This window comes from Manis javanica, chromosome 3 (genome assembly GCF_040802235.1).
Source record: "Manis javanica isolate MJ-LG chromosome 3, MJ_LKY, whole genome shotgun sequence".
NCBI classification, from domain to species: Eukaryota; Metazoa; Chordata; class Mammalia; order Pholidota; family Manidae; genus Manis; species Manis javanica.
Window position 1 is genome coordinate 51,863,610 of NC_133158.1, and position 22,200 is coordinate 51,885,809.

The 22,200-nt window shown below is 47.6% G+C and overlaps 1 protein-coding gene across 2 annotated transcripts in view; it reads right to left on the bottom strand.

Moving 5' to 3' along the window:
• Positions 1-3,263: 3,263 nt before the first annotated feature.
• HUNK (hormonally up-regulated Neu-associated kinase) overlaps positions 3,264-22,200 on the bottom strand; it is a 105,376-nt gene continuing 86,439 nt past the window's right edge. For both annotated transcript variants that reach the window (XM_017662664.3, XM_037014810.2), the window contains exons 7-11: positions 20,120-20,282; positions 16,584-16,667; positions 12,812-12,859; positions 8,908-9,088; positions 3,264-6,507 (exon numbers count right to left, since the gene is read on the bottom strand). In XM_017662664.3, coding sequence (XP_017518153.3) covers positions 5,849-6,507; positions 8,908-9,088; positions 12,812-12,859; positions 16,584-16,667; positions 20,120-20,282 — 1,135 coding nt within the window. In that variant the 3' untranslated portion in view covers positions 3,264-5,848. The remainder of the gene's footprint in view (positions 6,508-8,907; positions 9,089-12,811; positions 12,860-16,583; positions 16,668-20,119; positions 20,283-22,200) is intronic.

Below are 22,200 nucleotides of genomic sequence, written 5' to 3' on the forward strand. Positions count from 1 at the left end.
AACATATAAATCAAGTACAAAAATCAAATGAATATTCATATTTGACCTGATGGTTTATAGGTCATATTGCATGATCAAAACCGAAAGTTTCTGTGATGAATGCCCTTGTACAGTTCACCATGTAAGAATTTATTCACTCTGTAAGAATTCGTTCACCATGTAAGAACTTGTTCGTTATGCTTCAGAAGATTGGAGACTGACGAGAATTAGGCTTGAGATGGATTAATGATTGTACATTGAGCATTGACCCCCCTATACTGAATTTTATTGTTGTTAACAACCATTTGATCAATAAATATGAGAGATGCCCTCTCAAAAAAAAAAAAAAAAAAAAAAAAAAGCAGAATCTGTACGCATGTCCCGGCTTTAAAATGTCCAGCAATATATACCCAAAAGGATTGGAAATAAAGACTCAAACAGATATTTGTAAAAAAAAAAAAAAAAAAAAAGGAACAGGTTATGTTGGTGTTCAAAATTCACCTGAGAAATGCTATTGTTTAGATTTTTGCTTCTGGCATTAGTAAAAGGATAATTTCAGTGTCCACTTCATGTATTGTGATCTCTTTTTACTGCAGGGTTTCATAGAATGAGAAATGGATCGGTAGGGAAGTCTGAAGCTTGTATTAAAGGTTTAATTCACTGAAAAGTCAAGACAATTCTGGGTGAGGAAAAGAAAGAATATTTTCCTCAATAAACTTTTCCTTACAAAAAGGAAAAAAAAAAAAAAAAAGAATATCAATCAGATTGAGTTAAGGCTCACCTGCCGGTGACTTTAACTTACCTCTTTAAAGGCCCCATCTCCAAACACAGTCACATTCTGTAGTACTGGGCTTTAGGGCTTCAACATATGAATTTGGAGTGGAGGGACACAATTTAGCTCATAATACCCACCCTTAAATTAAAAATTAACAATGCTTATCCCTTTACTCAGAGCAAATAATCCTTATATATTAAGAGGAGCCATAATTGTGTTACAATGGGAAAGGCCAGCCCAGTTTTTGTACCTTCTCCATGAAACATTAACTGTAACCCAAATATCCATACCCCCCTCCCCCATTTCTCAGTCTCTTACTCATATAGGCCAAGACCATAGGGACTAGTTTCAGGCCTCAAAGAGCACTCAGGAGCCAGTGGAAAACTCTTCAGCTTACCCTTTCTTTGCCATAACAGCCAGAGCAGCTTAGTTTTTAGTGGATGGAGCCAGAAGCCTGAATCCCAGAGTCACCATGTGGAAGACAGCTGCTCTGGAGTCAGTTGAACTGCACAAAAAATGGTGTAAGAAATAAACCTTTATTGGGCAAGTCACAGAGATCTGGGGTTTAATTTATCATCACAGCCAAGCTTAATCCATCTAACACCCTACGTGGCAGAGAGGAGATGAAACCTGAGGGTGGGGTGGTGGGAGGCATTCTCTTCTCAGACCTGCCATGAATTCACTGCCTGACTTTGGATGAGAAGCTTTGCTCCAGACCCAGGCTTGCATCCTGCCCTATTCCAGCTGGTTATGGTAACAAGGCCTAGAAAGAATAAATTTTTGTTATTCCTCAGGGTTTAGCATAATTAGCCAAAGGCTTTCTCTTCAAAATAGCTTTTGAGCCATCTTCTAAGCAAAGAATATGTGTGTAAATAGCTCAGGCCCTTAAGTCAGCCACAGATAATGCAGCTTCCTGGCACTGTTCTCCCTGAATATGCCTTGGTTAGTTCTACATCGCTCAGTTGATCTCTGAGTTTGCTCTACATTCAAGCTACACTACACTCCCAGAGCTGGTTCCCCCAAATGCTCCTTATCTGCACACCAGCTCAGACATGGATACACCTGCGGAAAGAGCATTTCATGGGCTGAAATGCTCCCTCACCCCCAATCCCTTGATGCCACAAACATCCAAGCTCAGATATAACTGTGTGTCCTGAAAACAGGTCCACAGAAAACAAGCACAAATGTATACTCCATTTGTCTTTGGAACCAGATGTCTGAAAACCTCCCTTGACAAAAAAACTGCCACAAATAATACACTCATTTACTACTCAGGAAATATACTCCTTTCATTGAAAAGTGATGACATTAAGTTGAACCAGCTCCCAGAACTGCTCTGAATTATTCTTACAGTGCCTGTAGCACACACAGGGTCCTACAAAGAAAACAAACATAGTAACTAAGGGCTTCCAGAGCCCCCTAAAAACATCAGGCTTGCATTCTTTCTGAACTTGTTTTACTTTCCAACATGGCTATATAGAAAATGTTTTATTGGTTTAATCTAGTAAAACCCAACAGCCTTTTCACAGCTGAAGTAAATAACAAGGCTACCCAGGGGTTGCTGCTTACTTGGGAGAACTGGTGAGAAAGTCTTTCTCCAGCTTCAAGAGTCGGTAGTACACAGAGGAAAGCACAGAATGCTCAGTCTCAGGAAGTGACACAACTTCGAGAATGACTTAAAAATGCAAAAGACCTGGCCCATGTGGGGACCTTAAAGATATCTATTGTAGAAATGGCTGGATCTATTGTGGACTCTCCCCTCTGTCCAAAGCAGCCACACACTCTGATTTCTCCATGTTTTAGGGTCCTGCACCCCAGACCTGCTCTGGGGCCAGCTCGCTCAGGGACACTAGGGAGTCCTCAAATCACTTTCTGTTCTAAAAAGTTCTGACTGCGAAAAGAAAACATCGTCATCAAAATTAGATATTCATTCTTGCCACCCACCCCCTGGCAAACTTCGGAGAGAGCTTCATGTTGTGGAAACTGTGGACCTCTCACTACCTACCATGCCAGTCTCTAAGCCACACTGTACAGGGAGAAACAAGGGTTTAAGTGAGGTGACATGTATGAAAACCTTTTTGTGAATAGTTACGATGTCGGAACTGGGACAATCCGACAGCCTGACCCTCCCATTCCGCCTCCTCTCCCCTCCCCCACCCCCACCGAAGCCTAAAACAACAAATCTAGGAGTAATGTTCACAGATGTCATCCTTTATGTGCCATTTTCAGAGTCTCCATAGGAGACGCTGATCCCCCCATAAAAGAAAAATGCTGCTACGTCCTGAACTGCCATGTGCCATGTGTCAGTCAGACCGACTTCCACAGACGCACTTGTTGCCAAGTGACATGAAGCAGGGATCCTGGAGCAGAAAATGCCCTCAAATACCCCAGTACGCGATTTCCACTTGTATCCTGTCCATTGCTGGGCCAAGACCTACACAGAAAATGGTATGACTCTTTGTAACATACTCAAAACTTTTAAGATGTATCAGCAAAATAAATGAAGCAGTCACAGTGAGGGAAAAGTGTATTTCACAGTCATTATAAAAGTACATATACTTAATAATGGTGACATAGATACAGTCCTTACTTATGACCAAATCATACAATTAAAGTTGACTTTTCCTCCCGATTTCAGACGATGATAGCTCAGAAACTTCCGTCAGTTACTACAGACTGACTGAGATCATGGGCACAGATGGATGACACACTCGGGGTTCAAACAGACAACACGCTTCATACTTACCAAAGGGATAGTCAAGTTTTCCATATAAATATAATAAAATAATAAAGAATTTAACACTTATTCTTTCACTCAATTTCATAGATTTGTCAGGTGCTCACATACAAAAAATACAGTTTACCCCCCTTCCTCACTGCCCTCATCTCTCACTGGGTTGGGAATAAACCTGAGTTCACAGTTCAAGTTACCAGTGGCAACGTGGTCAGTTAGTTGTTCGACGGTCTGCAGCTGTTCTTGAAGCATGCGAGGAATGAGAAACATGTCCCAGTGAGCTAACAGCACTACAGAAACACTCATGTTCTCAAGTGAAGTTGGATACGAGAGACAGACATAAAGGCCTAGAAATTCACAAGGCACAGGCACACGAGCCTACGGAGCGGGATGCTTACAGCGGGCCACCGTCTTCACCAATCGAAAGCCAAATGTTTCATGTCAAATGGAGAGAGGGGGTCTTTTTCAGAGGGGGTCCTTTTCAGAGGCTTCTTTTCTTCTCTGTACTTAAACAGCTCTATGTTAAATGGAAAGCTCCAGAACCCTGTCGGAAGCCAGACATAAGAGTAACACCAACAGCCAAGAGCCTGAGTCCCGTCTAAGAGGCTCTAGAGCTGGGATGATCCCATCCAGGGGGAAGCATTAGCTCTAGGACCTTACCAAGGTTGGCCACCTGAGCGTGGCAGTGCTTCAGGAATCAGCCCGAGATCGGCTGTCTCCTTGCTCGGTCAGAGACTGGTAGGGAAGAGGAGGTCACCACCAGTAAACGAGGAAGATGAAGAACCACCCCACTGCTCACTGGTACAAGCTGTCTGCCAGTGGAGACGAAGGTGGGCTTTGTAATTCTCATGGGCCATGGTCTGTTTCAGAATCAGTGGACTGAGAGGACCAGCCCTGGGGTGGCTACGGTGGTGGTTTCTGGTCACACCTGCACTGTCAAGAGCTGAAGACTCCAAGCTGCTGTATAACCTGTGTTTTGAGCTAACCACTATCCAACCTGTGCTAAGTATTCTTCTCTTTCTAATCCTGCTCATGACTGAGCAGTCCCCACTAAGTGCCAGGGCCCATGTGGAGACAGCCACCCTGCAGGCTCCAGCTAGACACAGTCAGACAACACTGAGGTCCACAAAACGTGTACACAGGGACACAACCGGAGACGCATCTTTGGTTCGATCCTTGGCAAAAGGTGTGAAAACAGAACATAGGCTCAAAGCCTGTTTGAGGAACACTGCTTTGCTCAAAGAAGACATGGTACTGTATTTTTAACATGATCACCATCAGGCAAGCCTGCTCACAGCTCACAGCAAACTTCCAGATGCATCAAAATTCAACCCAAACATTTGCTTTTTTTCTAAATAACCAGTTGTAACTCTGCTCAACGCCTTCTGGAAGGATGGGGCTATGTTGATAGGATGGAAAGAACACAGGGTGTCTATCATCATGCCCCTCCTACAGGCTATCGTGGGCCACAAGCTACTAAAAACATTAGTTGGTGAGCTGTCATGTATTCCATGCTCAGTCGCTCATGAAAACACAAGTTTGATGGAATCACTTCTTGTCTCTCCTACCAGGTTTTAAAAAATTGTTACTTCAATCGAAAAGCATCAGACAAAGGAAAATCATCTTTGGAGAAGATAATTCCACCATTAGTAGGTATCAACCAAAAAAGAAAGAAATCTGTCAAAACCTTGCTTGGCAAATGAGTGTCCCCTGTGATCTTTCCTTTCATCTGGGTCCCCACCATTTGGAGCAGTCTTTGTCCAGCCACCCCTGTCTGCTCAGAGGGGTGGTGCTGGTGGTAAAGTCTTCTGCCTAGCTTCCTCTGAGGTTCCTGGGGTCTAGTGCAGTGGGTCACCAGCTCTCACCAGCCTGTAGGGATTCATCTACAGGAAAGAAGGAGAGCAGGGCCTGCAGGAGCCACTCTATGACGCCACCGTCAGTCCCCATGACTGTCGCCAACTGCTAAAAAGAGAACAATTCCATGAGAAGCACATATAAAGCCTGAAGTGAAGAAAGATCTGGAAACAGTCTGTAATCTGAGTAGCCCAGAGGTGGATATGTAGTTTTCAATCCCAAGCCCAGCAGAGGGACGTGAGCGGAGAACCAGTGAGTGGGTGGCAGGAAGAGGACATGAATGACTGAAATTTCTGCATCTCCAGAGGTCCCTACGACAGACTGGGCTGCACAGACTTGGGTCCATGGATTCAGCTGGGACACTGCATGGCAGGAGGAGATGAGGCCAGGAAGGACACTCCACACTGTAGGCTGCAGGCCTTTGAATCCTCACACCCTCATGGATGTGTGGAGCTCTGTTTGGTTGCTTTCCTTAGAAACACCCAGAATCCCGCCAGGGGCCCAGGTTAGCATTGGCCCTTGACCCCATCTGCCATGTCAAAGGGGAGGCTCACAGGGGCCATGGGCTGCAGCGGAGGCATGCTGGCCTCCAGGGGCCTGTCCACGGAGGGCTGCAGGCTCTGGTGCCGCTTCCTCAACATCTGTCCGATGCCCATCATGGGGAATCTGCCTCGGCTTTTCACACAATTTGGGCTCCCCAGGGGCTGTGTGGTGCTGATACTGGGAACCGCAGGTGGGGAGCACACACCCTCCTCTTTTGGGGGGCTGTTCTTGTCTTCATGAGCAAAAGACACCAGAGTGGGATGCAAAGGAGTTTGGAGAGGTGATAGGCCTCCAGCCAGCAGGACTGGGGAGAGTGCCCGCTCACCCAGACTTCCACGAGCCAAGCCCCCGGGTGAGTTTAGAATCCTGCAATGATGGGTCGGGGAGAGCAGGTCTGTGTGGTCCTCACGGTCCACAGACTCGAAGGAGCGTGCCATGTCCAGTAGCAGGGGGTCTTCCCTGGCGGGGATGCCGGTGCTCCCAGGCCCCTGCTGAGGGGGCTCCAGTCTCTTGACAATCCTGGGGGTCCTGGGCGGTGGGATGGGTATGAACTCCATGGAAGAAGAGGCCACACAATTGGTGTCTGAGGTTTTGCGGAAAATATTGCGGCAGCCAAAGGAATCTGCACCCAGGAAAGCAAAGGAAGTCATAAGGATAGCCCCATGGACAGTGTGCCCTTCTCCTGCCTGCTCCTCCCTCCAGCTCAGCTGAGACGGCGCCGTGCCCAGGGAGCTCGGAGGAACTGGAAGCAAATGGCTTCAGCACCTGACTATCCCCGCAGAGGACCAGAGAGTCTCCCTGGAGTGGAGGGGAGAGAAGGTTGGGACAGGAAGTCTCCTGGGTCCCCATTACCTCGTGGTACCACTGAACACCTGCCCTTCTTTTGGTTGCTCCAAGAGCCGAGAGCCTTTGGATGAAAAAGGTACGTGGCTTAACAGAACAACACAAAACTGCCAGAGGCCACTGCCCAGCTTCCTGAGACCTGCAGATTTGGCCCTCAGATCACCCACATCGGAGGCGTGTATCCCTCATGACTTTCTTTTAATCTTAAAAAATACATAACGTAAATGTACTGTCTAGAACCACTTTTAAGTGTGCAGTTCAGAAGTGTTAAGTATATTCACTCTGTTGGGAATCAGACCTCTTTATCTAGCAAATCTAAAACTCTGTGCCCACTAAACACTAATCCCCAGCCCCCCTCCCTCTGCCCCTGGCCACTGCCCTTCTCCCTTCTGTCTCTGGAGTTGACCACACTAGGTGCCTCATGTCACAGGCATCCACAGCACCTGTCCTCTTGTGGCTGGCTCCCAAAAAGGCTCCCTCATGACCTTGGTCTCACCAGAGCCTCTTCCAATTCTGAACAGCAGTGAAACTCTCTTCGTCTATATACTTAAGGCAACAAGCCAGTCCCCACGGTTTCCATCCCAAGTTGGCACAGACTGGAATCCAGGTTTGCAGTCTGTGCCAGAAAATAAAGGGATACCCCCACAAATTTGGAGCTGAGGGAAATCAAGCTGAATTCCTTGGGAACAAGCTCTGTCTTAGCTTCCTTTTTATGCCATCACATTTTACAGGCCCCCATGGGGGCCCAGCTGCAGGAACAAGCTGTTGTCCACCACAGTGATTTTGGGAGCAGCCGAAGGTGCTGGGAATCCTCTTCCCCTTATATAAATAAATACACAGATGCCGAAATAAATCTCTTCCCTAGGCCAGCACAGTGCCTGAGATTCACCAGCAGAAAAAAGTAAAATTCCATTAACAGCTAATGTCTCCAGGGTTCCAGCTGGCATGTATGTATCCCCTCCCTTCCAGGGGTTGGCTGCCTGCTCCCAACCTGTACCGAAACCTCTTCCCTGCCCGGTCCTGCGCCCTCCACTTCCTCAGAGGTGTGCATCCTGAAAGGATACCTCCCACATGCGCCTGCCAATCTCCATCTCCCATCAGCCCCCAGGCCCCTGACCTGGACACTGTACTGGTCGCCAGCCTAACCTTGTGAGCACACATACCAGCTCCTCTCCATCCCACCATCTGGAAGGCAGCAGCTACACTGGTCAGGACAGAGCCAGGCTGCCTGGTTGGAAATCTGGATTCTACCACTTACCAAGCTCTCTGACTTTGGACAACTCTGTGCCTATTTCCTCCTCTCTGAAAATGGGGGTGAAATAAACTCATGGGGTGGAGAAGAGCTTGAAACAGTGCCTGCCACATAGTGAAAGGCATATGTTAGCCATTATCTAAGCTCCAGGAGCTTCTAAGAAAGTATGCTTTCAAATCCCAGGATGAAGGAAAAATGCAAAGGAACAAGTGACAGCTGGCCCAGGAAAGTACCAAGGAACTAACTCCACCTCTGGGGTGGCAGTTACCCAAAAATGTACAGTGCCAGCCCAGACTCCCTTGGTGATAGCCAGAGGGTGCCACTGTTAAGGGCCCCAATTTGCTGCTGATTACAAAGCCAGAAAGGAGGCTCCACCTACTAAGGAGGACCAGCAGAGTCGCTGCAGTGGGGCTGTTCTCCTGGCGAGAACCAGGTCTCCCCTAGTGTAAGCCCTTTTCCTATTTAAAACAGAGAGACTGAAGACTGAACTCCACAATCTCTCCCATCCCCCTGCAGAAATAAGAACCTCTCCTCTACCCCACGGTTCAGCTGCAGGACACCCCTGGCTCCCTGGGCCCCCTCTCCTATTCCTCATGGCATAAGCCTAGACGGTGCTTCCTTCCCGCATCCCTCAGTGTTCGTCCCAGGGGAGGGATACTCGGTTGTCAGTTCCTGATGCACTGGACACTGACCCAGCCAATGTGTCTCCCTCCTTTAATCCACCAAATAGCTCTGACAGACAGGCTTCCCTTCCCAAGTGAGGGAACCAGTCAGTATCCTCGGAGGGTAAGGAGCCTGGGCCACAACAGGCCACGGAGCCCCACAGCAGAGCCCAGCCTCCGTCAGTCACACCCCAGTGCCTCTCAGGGTCCCAGCGACCACACAGCTTGACACGAGCAGCCTGGAGGGGACCCCGTGCTGACCCACCTTTGTCGGGGAAGCCGGACCTGGGGGCCTTGCGGTCCTTGAGCAGGGCTTTGGCGCTCTGAATCTGCGAGGCGAGCGAGGCCGAGGGCTGTTTGTGTGAGGGCGGGTTCTTGTCGAACTTCTTGGAAAATGGCCGATGAAGAAAATCCCCTCTTCTCTCTTGTTCTTTGGGCTTTTCATCCTTTAAATCAGAAGCAAACGTATGTACTCAGATGCACACGATAGTTAGTGAAGTAGATGTGAGAAAGCCCAGCTTCTCAAAACTCTGCTCTCAGCGCTGAACAAGAGAGGAACCGAGGCCCAGCAGATGCTCCAGGGCACCTGCCTCCCTGTCCCTGGGCTGCGAGCGGGCTCAGGGCGTCCCCAGCAACCTGAGCCACGCCGCTTCAGGTTTCCAGCAAGAGCAAGGTCATCCCTAGGAGGTCAATCATTCTAGAACAGGCTGCATGAACAAGCAGAGGAGGACTTCTGGAAATCTGCCATCTTAGTTAAAGTTGGGCCCTAAGATGCTGCCCAGGGTTTGGTTTGGTAGAGGCAATTTTACAAAGAACACTGTAACCACTCCATCTTCACTTCAGTTTTCGCATTTTCAGTCAAGCCGAGGAGGTAGACAACAAACTCACGGAGCCCTGAGCACCCTGGTGAGTTTCTGACCCTTTTCCACCCTCTGGTCACATGAACCCTTGCTTGTGTACTTAAGACTGGCGCTATTCAGCCATGCTTGCTGTAAGCCTTGCCTTATTGAACTCGATTATGATTCCTCTGGCGGGAATGAATTTGGCTCTTTTATATATCTTCAACCCCACAGCCTCTGGCATAAAGCCAGACATGTAAAGACAGTTTAACAAACAGTTACTGAAATGCTAAAAAAGAAAAACAAAAAGCCAGTGGAAAATTAACAGATTTAAATTGAGTTCAAGCTTCTGGGAAGAGTAAAAGTTCTTTTTCTGGCCCTAAACACTGTGTTTGATGTTTCTTGTTCAACAGGCAACTGAATCCCTGGCCTCACCTCAAATGAGGGAGAAAAAAAACAGATTTTTGCATTTTTGCCTTAAACTTTAAGAGCATTTCCAACTCGAGAGAGCTCATCCATTTTTCACTGATGTTGAGAGGCTTCTCAGGGAAACATCTCATTGTGCCGGTCCAGCCCTTTCTAAGGAGGATTTCAAAGCCTTTCCGAGTTGGAGTTCATTATGTCCTGGTTCTGAGCGGGAGGAAATGGGATGTGGTCATGCCCAGCCAGGCCTTGAGTGTCACTGTGAGGGTAACAGCTCCCTGTGGTCTGTACCCTGGCTGAGGTGGCTCGTCCCCGGTGGAGGTGAGGCAGGAAAAAGTGGAGGCCAAGTTTCTGCAAAGTCCTTCCCCAACAGCTGAACAGCTGCCACCAGCCTTTCCTGAGGACACTGGGAGCCAGACACTGCACCAAGGGCATGACCCACAGTGGGGCAAATCCTGCTATCCCCTCTTACGGAGGAGGGAATGCCCAGAGAGGTTAAATAATTCACCCAGGAGCTGATGTTCTTAACCCTTGCCTCCTGGCCACCCTCTGGAAGCCTGGCACAGGGCCAGGCGAACCCAGCAGCAGAGAGAAAGGTCGACACAGCAGTGGCCAGGGGCAGGGAGCAGGCTGCAGCTGTGGGGCTCCAGGTCGGTATCTGGGAAGCCACAGAGGAGGCCATGCGCTCCAGGTCATTGTATGGATGCTAAGAGGCAGGAAAAGGGGCTTGGTCAAGGCCAATCATAGGGCACCACCTCTCCCTGCTTCTGTGAAACCTCCCCGGGACCCCACTCTCTAAGGCAAAGGAGAGCCAGCTTCCACACACTCTCTATCCCAAGCCTCAAAGGGGACCATGCCAGGCCTGTCCTGAAAAGTCTGGCAGAATCTCCTCCTTTTGCCCCTTTCTCTCTATCTCTGTTCTTATGAGAAAAGCCACCAATTCTACCTATTAACACCCTAAATAGAGAAAGAAAAAATCAAATGCACTTTTGCGATACACTGTCAAACAGTATTTAGAAGAAAAGATGAAACTGCAGTTCCCCCCTTTCCAGGATTTTAGAACGAAGCCCACTGCCTCCTCTGGGCTGCTCGGTGAGCCTGCGCTTGGCACTGCAGGCGGCCTCACAGGCTCACCTCCTCTCCACTCCACTCTTCCAGGTTCTCTAACACTAAAGGACCAGGACGTAAAACTTCTGGGGCCAGTGTTTCCACCCAGAAGACTTCATTAGCGTCAAGAGGCATACACGGTATGTGAGTTTTCTGCAGAAAGAGACCAATGCTGACCCTAAAAATCTCTCCTGTAACTGACCAAGGGGTATTTGGCAAGGAGCAGCCCACTGTGGGGCAGAAGAAAAGGAAAATAGGCCGAGGACTGGCAACTCAAGGAAACCCTGCTAAGGCCACCCTGTTCAGCTTAGGTCCCAGGGTTCTGCACCTTGGTGTTTCCTTCAACCTCCTCTTCCCCCTGCAGAATGCCTTCCCCCAGCCTAGAAGAATGGGTGATTTCATAGTGCCCAGGTTCTAGGGGGATGCCATGAATTCGCCACCTGACCACTCTCCACTGGGTCGGTCCACAGGGAAGGGTCAACAGCCCACAGGAACCATGTTTGTTCACAACCAGCCAATCACAGTGCCTTCCACACACAGGTCACCAAATACAACCTGCCCTCCAATTGTACCTTTTCCTTTGCACAGCCTATTTCTCCAAGAGATTTCCTAGGAAGCAGGATGTTAAATTGCCTTATATAACAGAAACAGATCTTCAGAGGGACTGATTATGCTCCCTTTTCAACATGCCTGCTCCCACTCCCACGCTCCCCTCCCAGCAGAGCTGCTGCCCGCCAGGCCTCCCCGGCTTCCTTCTGATTCACTGGGGCAATGCCCCCACACCCATGTGTGCCTGAAGGTGGTGAAAGAACTGAAGCTGTGTCCGCAGGTCCTCTTTGCATTCTCAGGCCAGTTCCAGACTCTCAAGGCAGACCAGACAGGGGCCCACAGAAGGCCTCAGAAGCAAGCCCTACACAGAACAACTCCCTATTTTCTTTAAACCATTTCCTACCCACTGCACATGTGCATGGACAATCACCAAACTGGACACTTTGAAAATGTGGCCTGTAAAGGAGTATGTACCCTTTAAAAACTGTGGACTCTTTGATGTAGGAGAGGAAGAAGCCAGTGAGTGGTGACCCACTGGGCTTCTGGAGGGAGATGTCTGCAGGTCCCACAGCCAGCGGGAGAAGGAAGCTGGTCCTTGACAGGAGACCTGCAACACTGTTTGCTGTGACTCCAGGCTCCTGCCTTCCAAAGAGCCACACCTCACTCCCTTCTTTCCTGGGCTTGCTCATTAGGGTGTGGCAGGGTGACCTGCAGCAAGTCACATGCAGAGCCAAGCACGTAGTTACAGCAGGACAATAAAAAAAAGTCAGCTAAACATGGAAAGCACTGATCTGATCTGAGGGAATTCCAATAAACCCACCCACAACAGGAATCTGCATGTTTTAACTCAGGACAAGGACAGGGGTGTGCAGAGTCCAGAGCCCTGGGCAGATATCCACCAACCTTTAAGGCCGTATGTGAAAGTTAACTTCATGTGTCAATTTGGCTAGGCCATGGTACCCAGTGTTTGGTCAAGCCCCAGTCTAGATATTGCTGTGAAGGTATTTTTGAGATGGGATTAAAATTTAAGTCAGTAGGCTCTGTGTAAAGCAGACTACCCTCCACAATGTGCAATCAGTTGAAAGCTTTAAGAGCAAAGATTGGTGTCCTGAGGAAGAAGAAATTCTGCCTGTAGGCCGCCTGTCAGCTCTTCCCTGGATGTCCAAGCATGAGACTCACACACACCACCCCCCTTTGGTTCTGTTTCTCTGAGAGCTCTGACTAATCCATCGTAACCCCCCGAGTTCTTACCTGCACAACATGGAATTCAAGGTCTCTCGTCCAAGTGTCCAGGGAGGCCTGTGAAAAGCAGCATTTTTCAACAACTCAAGAAACTGCACCTGCTGTTGATTCCCTAAACTCTCTCTCCTACCACTTGCAGCTCTGAGAATTATTCATTTCAATGTTTATAGACAAGAAACCAAACTACTACACTGTCATGGAAGCAGACAGCAGATGTCCTTATTCATGCACTAAATAGACATTCTAGGTAAGCTTTTTATTAAGAAGTCTAAGACATGTAAGGAGAAGTGCTCCACTGATGAGTGAGCAGTTCAGTTTATCTTCTCCAACAGCAAAAACACACATGGAAACAGCACCCAGATTGTGAAACAGAACCCAGCGGGCATGAAAGTCCCTCCCACCCCCACCAGTGTTACCTCCCAGTCCCCAAAGGTAACTTCCATTCTGATCTCTAACAGCACAGATTCTTTCACCTGATTCCAAACTTCATTTTTAAAAGTTATATAGATTTTGAAATGAGATAGAAAGTAAACATTCTACTATTTTACCTTTAAATTTATAGTCCTTATTGCAGGTTGAACTCTATTCCCTCAAAATTCCCACTGTGGAGTCCTAACCCCCAGAAACTCAGAATGTGACCTAATTTAAAGACAAGGCCAGAAAGGCCCCTCCTGCCCTCCTTGAAGCCTTGAGGTCAGGGGAGTGTGAAAGCCTACTCTCCCATACCTCAGAGAAGTGGCCTGTTGGTGACCTCTATAGAGGTCACTGGGTTAAGATGGGGCCATTGGGGCGGACTCTAGCGCAAAGTGACTGGTGTTAGGGGGAAGGCCATGTGAAGATGCAGGCAGAGATCGGGGTACTGCTTCTCTGAGCCAAAGAACGCCAAACATTGCCAGCAACCAGCAACAGCTGGGGAGAGGCCTGGAGCAGGTTCCCTCTCATAGCCTAGGGGGACCCAGCCCTGCTCACACCTTCCACTCAGATTTCCAGCCTCCAGAGCCATGAGACAAATACACTTCTCAGCCCCCAGGTTTGTGATGCTTTGTTACATCAGCCCTAGCAAACCGACCGCATGACTTTTCTTCCAAATTAGTTTCATTTTACATTCTCCTACAAATTAACATTATTTTTAAAAACTTTGAACATAGGAGCCATGGCTCCTATGGCTATAAGAAGACAGTTTAAAAATGATAACTGCCTTGCCTTGAGCCCTCAGTCCTCAAGGGCTTCTTTTTTTGGAAGAGATGTCCCAGGGGCACATGCCTGAGGTGTTTTAGATGAGAAGCTGTCCCACTTCTACAGACACATTCCCTGCCTTGTTCAGGAAGAAGTGATAGAAAATGCGGTAAAGGTGTAAAATCATAGCACTGCAACCCCCAGAGGGAAGTTTTTTTCAACTTAATTCAGCTCCTCTGTCTCCTAGGAGAGAAAGAACTGGAACTAAGAACAGGAGGTCTGCTTTCTGTGAGTGCAGGGGCACGGCCCTGGGCCACGCCCTGCCGGCTATGCACAGTTAGCACTCCCCTCCACCCCTGCCTCTCCCACCTGGGCAGTTTCCCTTCCTGCACCACCTGACGGCAGCCAGAGTGAAACCACAGAGTGGATGTACCTAGAAAACCTGGGTTCTTTCAGACTTTCTTAACACTTTTTCTAACTGGCCCCATTCTACTTCCTAGGTTCCAACAGGGACAAGTCAGATACTTCAGTAATAGCCTGTAACTGAATCAGCAGATGTATCATTTCAGTTTGGAGAAAACAAATGGATCATAGGAAATTGAAATGCTATTTTCCCATGAGTGTTCCCATTTAAACCCTAACTGTTAAATATTTCAACAAATGTTTAAAACGCTCACCATGTGTTTTTAGGCCAAAAGAAATAATTATCTAAGAAAAATAATCTGGATGAAAAAAGAGGGCCCTTTCCCACCACAGTTCTGAAACTTTCAAACACACAGTCGCAGGGGCACAGGTATGAGGGTATCCAAGGAGTTAGGCATCAGCAACGTGGCTTAGAGGCCATGGAGGGCACACACATGGGGGTACTAAGTGTGCCTCAGTTTGCATGATTACTTGAGGTCCTAAGAACCAAATGCAAACCAAGAGGCAGGGGGCCTCACAGTGAGTCTGTACCCCTGGACCCCAGCCAAGGTGACCACCTTCAGTACCACCTGGAATGGCCCTCTTTTCCCCAGTTGCTATCCCAGTTCTATCCATTTTCTGAGACTCAGGCCAGGATCCACTTGATTCTTCCCTTGTTCATTTAGCAAATATCTATTGAGCACCTACTTCATGCCAAGCATCCTGTAGGCTCTAGGGTTACTGGGAGGCGCAAAAGGGACACATTCCCTGGTCTTTGGAATTCACAGTCCAGCGGGGGAGAGAGACATTGAGAAAACAATCCCTGAACAAACAAAACACTGCAAAAGGGGTACAGTGAACCCCAGGATGCAGAATGTGGTGTGACAGCCTGTACTGGAGGGATGTGACCCAGGGGCAGAGGCCAGATAATGGCAGAGGACCACGAGAAACTGACCCTGCCATGGGATGTGGAAATTAACTCAGCAAAGAAGGATGGGGAGAACACTCTGGAAGAGGGAACAGGGTGTGCACAGCCCTGGCAGCCAAGAGAACATAGAAGTCTGAGAGGCCCGTAGATCTGAATACAAAGCAAGAAGCAGAGCTGTGTGTGCGGGTCTGGGGAACAAGGCTGGAGAAGTGAGCAGGAGCCGGTCCAGTTCATGACATGGTGGCCATGTCAGAGTTTGCCTTCCAGGTTAGGGAAGCCTTCCAAGATTTCGAGCAGGGAAGTGACATGATGCTGTTTGACTGCAAATAGCAGCTGTTATTGCCCAGGCCTCCCTACAGACTCACACTCAAGAAAAAGCCCCAAGAACTTCTTTCCTGGTGACATTCGGGGCTTATGGAATCAGAAGGAAGCCTAAGTAGGAAAAGGGAGGAGGGCACAGCAGCCCACTGGCCTCACACACGGGGAGTGGAGGGAGGATCCTTGGGTGTCCTGGGAGAGGCTCCAGTGGCAGGGGACATGGGGCACATGCATGTGGCTCCCGAGGGAAATGGACATAGGTCTCGGGGAAAATCACTGAGATGCAGAGGAGCCCCACTCGATGAAACAGCAAGTAGGAAGTCCAGGGACGGAAGAATCTGGAGTTCCCAGGCATAAGCTCTTTACGAGACTAACTTGGGGTGTGAATTTGGGGCAATATGCCAAATGACACTAGCATTTACTCTGAAATGAAAGAATCTTGGTATTTCCTCAAGGCATGTGCATGGGGGCATCAGGTTACCAGGGAGAGTTGCCTGGAAAAGCTTGCTTTCCTCCACAACTTTTTCCCATTCCTCCTCTGTCTTCTGATGCTTTGAGTTATGTTCACTTACATATTTTGAGCATATCATTTTCACCTTTTAGAGACCTGACAGTGGTTTCCAACCTTGTCTCCCCAACGGAATTGTCCAGGGAACTTTAAAAAAGAAAGACTGACCCCTGATTCCATACCCTGAGATGTGATGGGATCCGTCTGAGGGGCAGCTTGAGCCCGCAGACGTCTAAAGGCTTCCCAGTGATTCTAACGCGCAGCCACAGCGCGCTGAGTGGTGGTGTCTCCACGGCAAACCATCTCTCAGAGGCTCAGTTAAGTGAGTAGGCCTTTGCCTTCTCCTACTTCTGTGCCCCACAATAACTGGTTTCCTTTCCACTCTCCTCCCTAGATGGAAATCCATTCTCCCTAAGTGGTCCTGAGTTCTGCTTTGGGGAATCACTCACCTCATAGGGCTCCTTGGTGGGCCTGCCCTTTTCGATCTGGTACAGCTGGGTCTTGTAGTACATGCTGTCCTGGATGTCAGATTTCTACCAGGGGAGGACAGAAAACAAGCATGGCTTAACTCACAGGAAGCAGAGATGTCCATTAAGCAGCCATTAACTTTTAAAGCCAGTGCTCGGCTGACAGAGCGCCGACAGTGGTTGTCAAGCCGGTTAATCACAAGGCAAAGCCTCATCCGAGGCCGGCCTGCAGGCAGGACGCCCTGGACCCAGAGTCAGGTGACCTACTTCTGGTACTGGCTCTGCCCAGGCGACTCTGGGCAACGTCTCTGCTCCTTACTGGCCTCAGTTGATAAATCTGTGCAGTGAAGCCTACTCTAAGATGGGAAAGCAGAAACCAAGTGCACAAGTGAACAATAACTTATTCTACTCAACTACTAAATAGGATACCAGTCCTGCTTATTTGCTGATTTAAAAATAAAACCTTTCTCCCACTCCTCCTCTGTTGTCTGACACTTTGAGTTACACTCACTTGTATTTCTGAGCATCTCATTTCCACCTTTTGAAGACCTGACCGTGGTTTCCAACCTTGTCTGCTCAGTGGAATTATCAAGGGAACTTAAAAATAAAAAAAATGACCCTCCCCCAATAAAAGTCACAACAATTCATAATAGAGCTTAAAGAAGATGACAGACAACTGCACCTCAGATGACTCTGGTGTCTGACTGAGGTACAATCCCGCCTGGTGACAGGCAGAACTAAATGATTAATTAGTTGATCAACCAAAATATTCACAGAACCCCTTCCAGGCTCTCCAGTGTAAAATCCATGCTTTTTGGTATTAGAAGGAAGAAATCAGAACCAAGAGAGAAGGGGAGAAATGACCAACAATTAAGTATGCAATCTTACTTTTTTTAGTTCTACAGTTTCCATTTCAAAATGATAGATGGTTTGTTGGTAATTGGTTGATGAGATTAATAACTGGGAGAGTGTATATAGTGCAATTAAATTTGCCATGCATGGAAATTACTGTGCAGACCAGCTGTATGTCTGTGGGGATTAATTCACTCTAGTTAAAAGCAGCCATTGGCCTAGACCCTGGTTCTCAGACCAGGTACATCCTGTGACTTAAAGGTTAAGTGTTAAACATGACAAAATAAAAACCTTCTCCAGTTAGAACTACATTCACTGAGTTTCCAGGGAACAGTCTCAGTGGACAAAGCCCTGCTCAGCTTTAGCACATGTCAACATTTGCAGCCCTGATGCTGGGCAAAGAAGAGGGGCAGAAGCACAGCAGATAACAAGGTACCCAGACAAATCAAGACACAGCCTGAGCTTCCAGAAAAGTAAGGGTGTAACCAAAGTTTGTATCCATGGATGTAGAGGTAGACACAGGGCAAAAAGCATTTAAAAAACTAAAGTCCCTCCATCTTATTGGTCAGCATTAAGACCAATAACCAGTTCTGCCACAGGAAGAATGTTTGAATCTGAAAACTTAACTCAGGGGAACAGCAATGTCATCCTTTAAATATGTGAAATCATGAACTTCACAGTTAGTTTCGTGGGGACACTTTTTCAAAACTAACTTTTGAACAACATTCAAAATTTGAAAAAGAAATCAGTGTGTTGATCCTCTTTTCTTCCTTCTACCTGACAGCCATTTATATTCATAACTATTGTTCCTCTACCATGGTGGTCCCCAAATGGTGTGACCTTGAGTGACAAGTGAAAAAGTTGTATCTACAATATATGCATCTTTATTTATAAATTATAAGCATGTACCATTGTACTACTACATCGCACACTAGGAGTTTAAAAGGAAAAGGTAAGAAAGTGATGTGGGACATACGGTCTTATAAGAAAAATGAGAAACACCTTCAAGTACAATGTCCTAAGTTCAGTCATCATGGGAGAACAGAGAATCTCTGTGTGGTAAAAAATATTTTCTTAATCATTCCTTCTCACATAATAAAATGATATAAATACTATAGTATGTGTCAAAGGGCCTGTCTTTCTGGCCTCAACTTCTCTCCTGCAGTAGCTTCCCTGCAATCATGACACCATCTCTAAAATCTAGCCTCAAAGCTGAGTATTTGTCCTCAAGTGTCATCCCATCCCTGCTCACACAGAGCACATTTTTTCCCCATGAACACTGGTCTTATTTTTTAAAGCCTTTTACTGTTGAGAAGGCGCCTTCTCATGTACATCTTCCCTTTGGTGCATCACCAAAAAAAGTAGTTCTGTGGCTAATTTCCTGTTGAAGCAAAATCTAGCAATACCCTAAGCTGAATCAGCTTAGAAACATCTGTACTTTCACCCAACTGTTTAACAAACCTCCTGACAAGCTGCTCCATCCATTCAGCAATGCTTTCTAGATGTCTCCCAAATCCTTTTTGCTAAAGAGACACATTCTGACCACCTTGCCTTCTGGGCCTTATTTCGGTCATTTCTGCCATGGCAGGGAGAACATTGCGTCCCCAATTACAGGTGAATTTTCATCTCTAGCTCTAATATAGAAACCTCACAAAAGGTTTCTAAGCCTCTTGTTCAGCGGAATTTTGTGAAATAGTGGGTTGACTATCACATGACTTCTAATAGCACTGAAAAAACCCTAGAAGTCTGTCCTCATGTTCTGTTTCTGAAGCATCTTCCTATCAGTGATGACCCCATGCAATCAAATCAAGGCCTTCAACACAGGGTGAAGGTCATCCTTCATAACAGCGAATGCAAAATCAAACTTTAGAGAGGCTTCTTGGCAATTCTGAATTTCTCTGGCTGACTTCATTAGATCTTGTCAGCCTCCCCCATTCTGAGCAGGAAAAATAGGCGTGGTATACAGCATGCATACTGTTTTCTTCACATAATTATTTCTAAGCCATTGTCCATTTGGACAGAGATGATTTAGTCGAGACTAGATAAGGAAGTGTATAAATTCCCTTGCCCAGGCTCACGTATGAATTGCTTGTGGCAGAGGATGAGGAAACCAAGCTGTAAGGGTAGTGGGGTCCGCCCCAGGCTGAGGGACTCCCAGCTGTGACTCACATGTGACACACACCAAACACACCCACATCCAGGCTAAGAGGAGGGGCCGGGGTCAAGCTAGGGAAGCTCAATTCCATTCTTACTTCTGAACAAGTAATATCAACAGTGGCTTTCTCATATACCCTGCTTTAGGGATCAATGCCTGAGTGCTCCCCAACTTCTATACCAGAGAAGTCCCCAATGCCTCTAACATGGGGAACCTAAGGGGCTAAAAGACAGCAGACAGAAAAGCTAAGGGAAAAAGAAGGGGGGACTCTGTCACCGTGCTGACCAGGGGTAATGCCGTGGGAGAGTATCTGAAAAACATCTCAGGTGACAAGCATTGGCTACCTGAGAAGCAGCTTTTGCTACTATTTTCTCCCACATTCAGGAAACTCGGTCTCACTTTAGTTTAAATTGACAGCTTAGATCAAGTGTTGGTAATTGGGCAACACTCAGCATGGAGAGCTCGTTTCTCCACAGAGACCAGAGAAACCAGCCACGAGGGCCCCACTCACCCCTGACAGGTAGCGCTCAAGTTTCTTGTTCAAGAGGAAGTAGATGGCGAGGGTGTGGCAGGCACGGTTGGATAGCACAGTGTTGATCACGTCGCTGTTCTTGTAGCCCAGCTTCTCCGTCATGTGCAGCACCACACTTGGGCTCAGGTCCTCCAGGGAAATCCTGGAGCAGTGAGAGAGAGGACGGTCACCTCTCCATCTTCACGGAGAGGCCTGGGGCATCCCCGGGATGCTCATAAACACAGCGGCATGGAGCCCCTCACAGGCCCTCTGTAGACAGTCAGGGACATGCATCCATTCACTTAGCTTTTGTATGGAAAATTTTGCAAATACAGAAAAGTAAAGGGCACAGTATCATTACCCTCTGCAGTGTATACTCCCAACACCTGGACACGCCAGTTGTGAATGCTTTGCTGCACTTGCTTCATTTACCATTAGTATTTTTTGCTTAAGTATTTTAAGTCACAGACATCATGATATCTCATTCCTAAACATTTCAGTGTGCATCTTTAGAAACCAAGGACATCTCCAGCAGAGCCACGATACCACCGACACACACAACATTTTAATAATCTCCTAATATTCTCTAGTATCTGGACTATATTCACATTTACCCAATTTTCTTTACAATTTGACATTCTTTCTGGGTACTCAGGAGTCAGTCCAGACCTTGTTTAAAGGAATAGTGTGAACTCACAGAGAGCAGGTTAAAGCTTCTTCACAGGAGGACTATGATGATAAATTCCTTGGGATAAAACGGCAAAGATGTGAATGCCAGACATTCATTTATCCACTCACTCATTCATTCAACAAGTCCCTGCCTCACAGAGTTTAGATTTCAGTGGGAAGAGAAATTCATTTAGTCTTTATGACAATCTCATGAGCACGTACCATTATTACCACGTTTTACTGTGGCCCACAGCAGTGAAGTCACCTGCTCAGGGTCACACAGGCAGGAAGCAGCAGCCCCAGATTCAAAGCCATTCAGGCAGCTCACAGTCTAGATGCTAAACCTCTACACTCACTGCCTCTCAAATAAACAGACATGTAGACTGGCTGCGGAGAAGAAAGCTGAGGAGTATGTATGTGTGTTGGCAGCGGGGATATGTCATCAGACAGGCCCTTCTAAACCCCTTAAGAGAGACACAAATAGGGCATCTACAAGCAGAAGTAAGTACCTCTGGCTGCAGAACTCTACAGCCCTAAAAGGTCTGAAGACATTTTGGATGGAACCTCAGAACCCTAACCACACACTACAACCTCACCATGGTACAGAGGAGGAAAGTGACTTGCCGAGATCACACAGGCCTGCTGGTAAGGCTGGCAAGGCCGACCTGGGTCTGCTGACTGACTTCCACCGTCAGCGTACCTGTATCTGCTCTCCCTGCACTGACCCTAAAGTGTGGCCACGAAACACACGTCCAGAGACCATGAAATCTGCCTTCCTCTCTCCTGTTGGCCACAGAATCCAGCTGGGGGGTAGGTGGGGGTGTTGGATAACTAGTGGTAAAAAACTATAGTGTTTGTTGAAAAAGCATACAATGGCCTGACTTTGCCAGAACACTCAACACAGAAAAGGGCTGTTTGACACTACCTGGTAACTAATGAGTGTGGGAGTGGCCATGCCCCTGGCCAGTCAGACCACAGCCTCATGGCCTTGTCACCGGCTCATCAGATCAGGACCTTACGACCCTGGCCCTAGCAGATCAGCTCCGGGTTCCCCCAGACGGCCCATCCCTGAGGAGCGGGTCCCGGGAGGAAGAGTGCTCCAGGCGTGGGTGCCACCAGGCAGGGCTGAGGAGGAGGTGAGAGGAGGGAAGTGAGCAGGCGCAGACACCCCATCCCTGCCCTTCATGTTCGTTGTCTTCAAACACAGGAGAACTCTGCCAAAGTACAGACCGCAGACTGACGCTCAACTGAGAAGAATGTTTTAAACATTTTCAATAAGCAAAGCCTATACTTGGTCCCCTCCCGTATCAGCTATTGAATTCGTATTATCACTCCTCATTTGAATGATACAGACAATAGTTAAATGTTCCAGAACACTAGGTATAATTCTGAGTACATTCATATTATGGTTT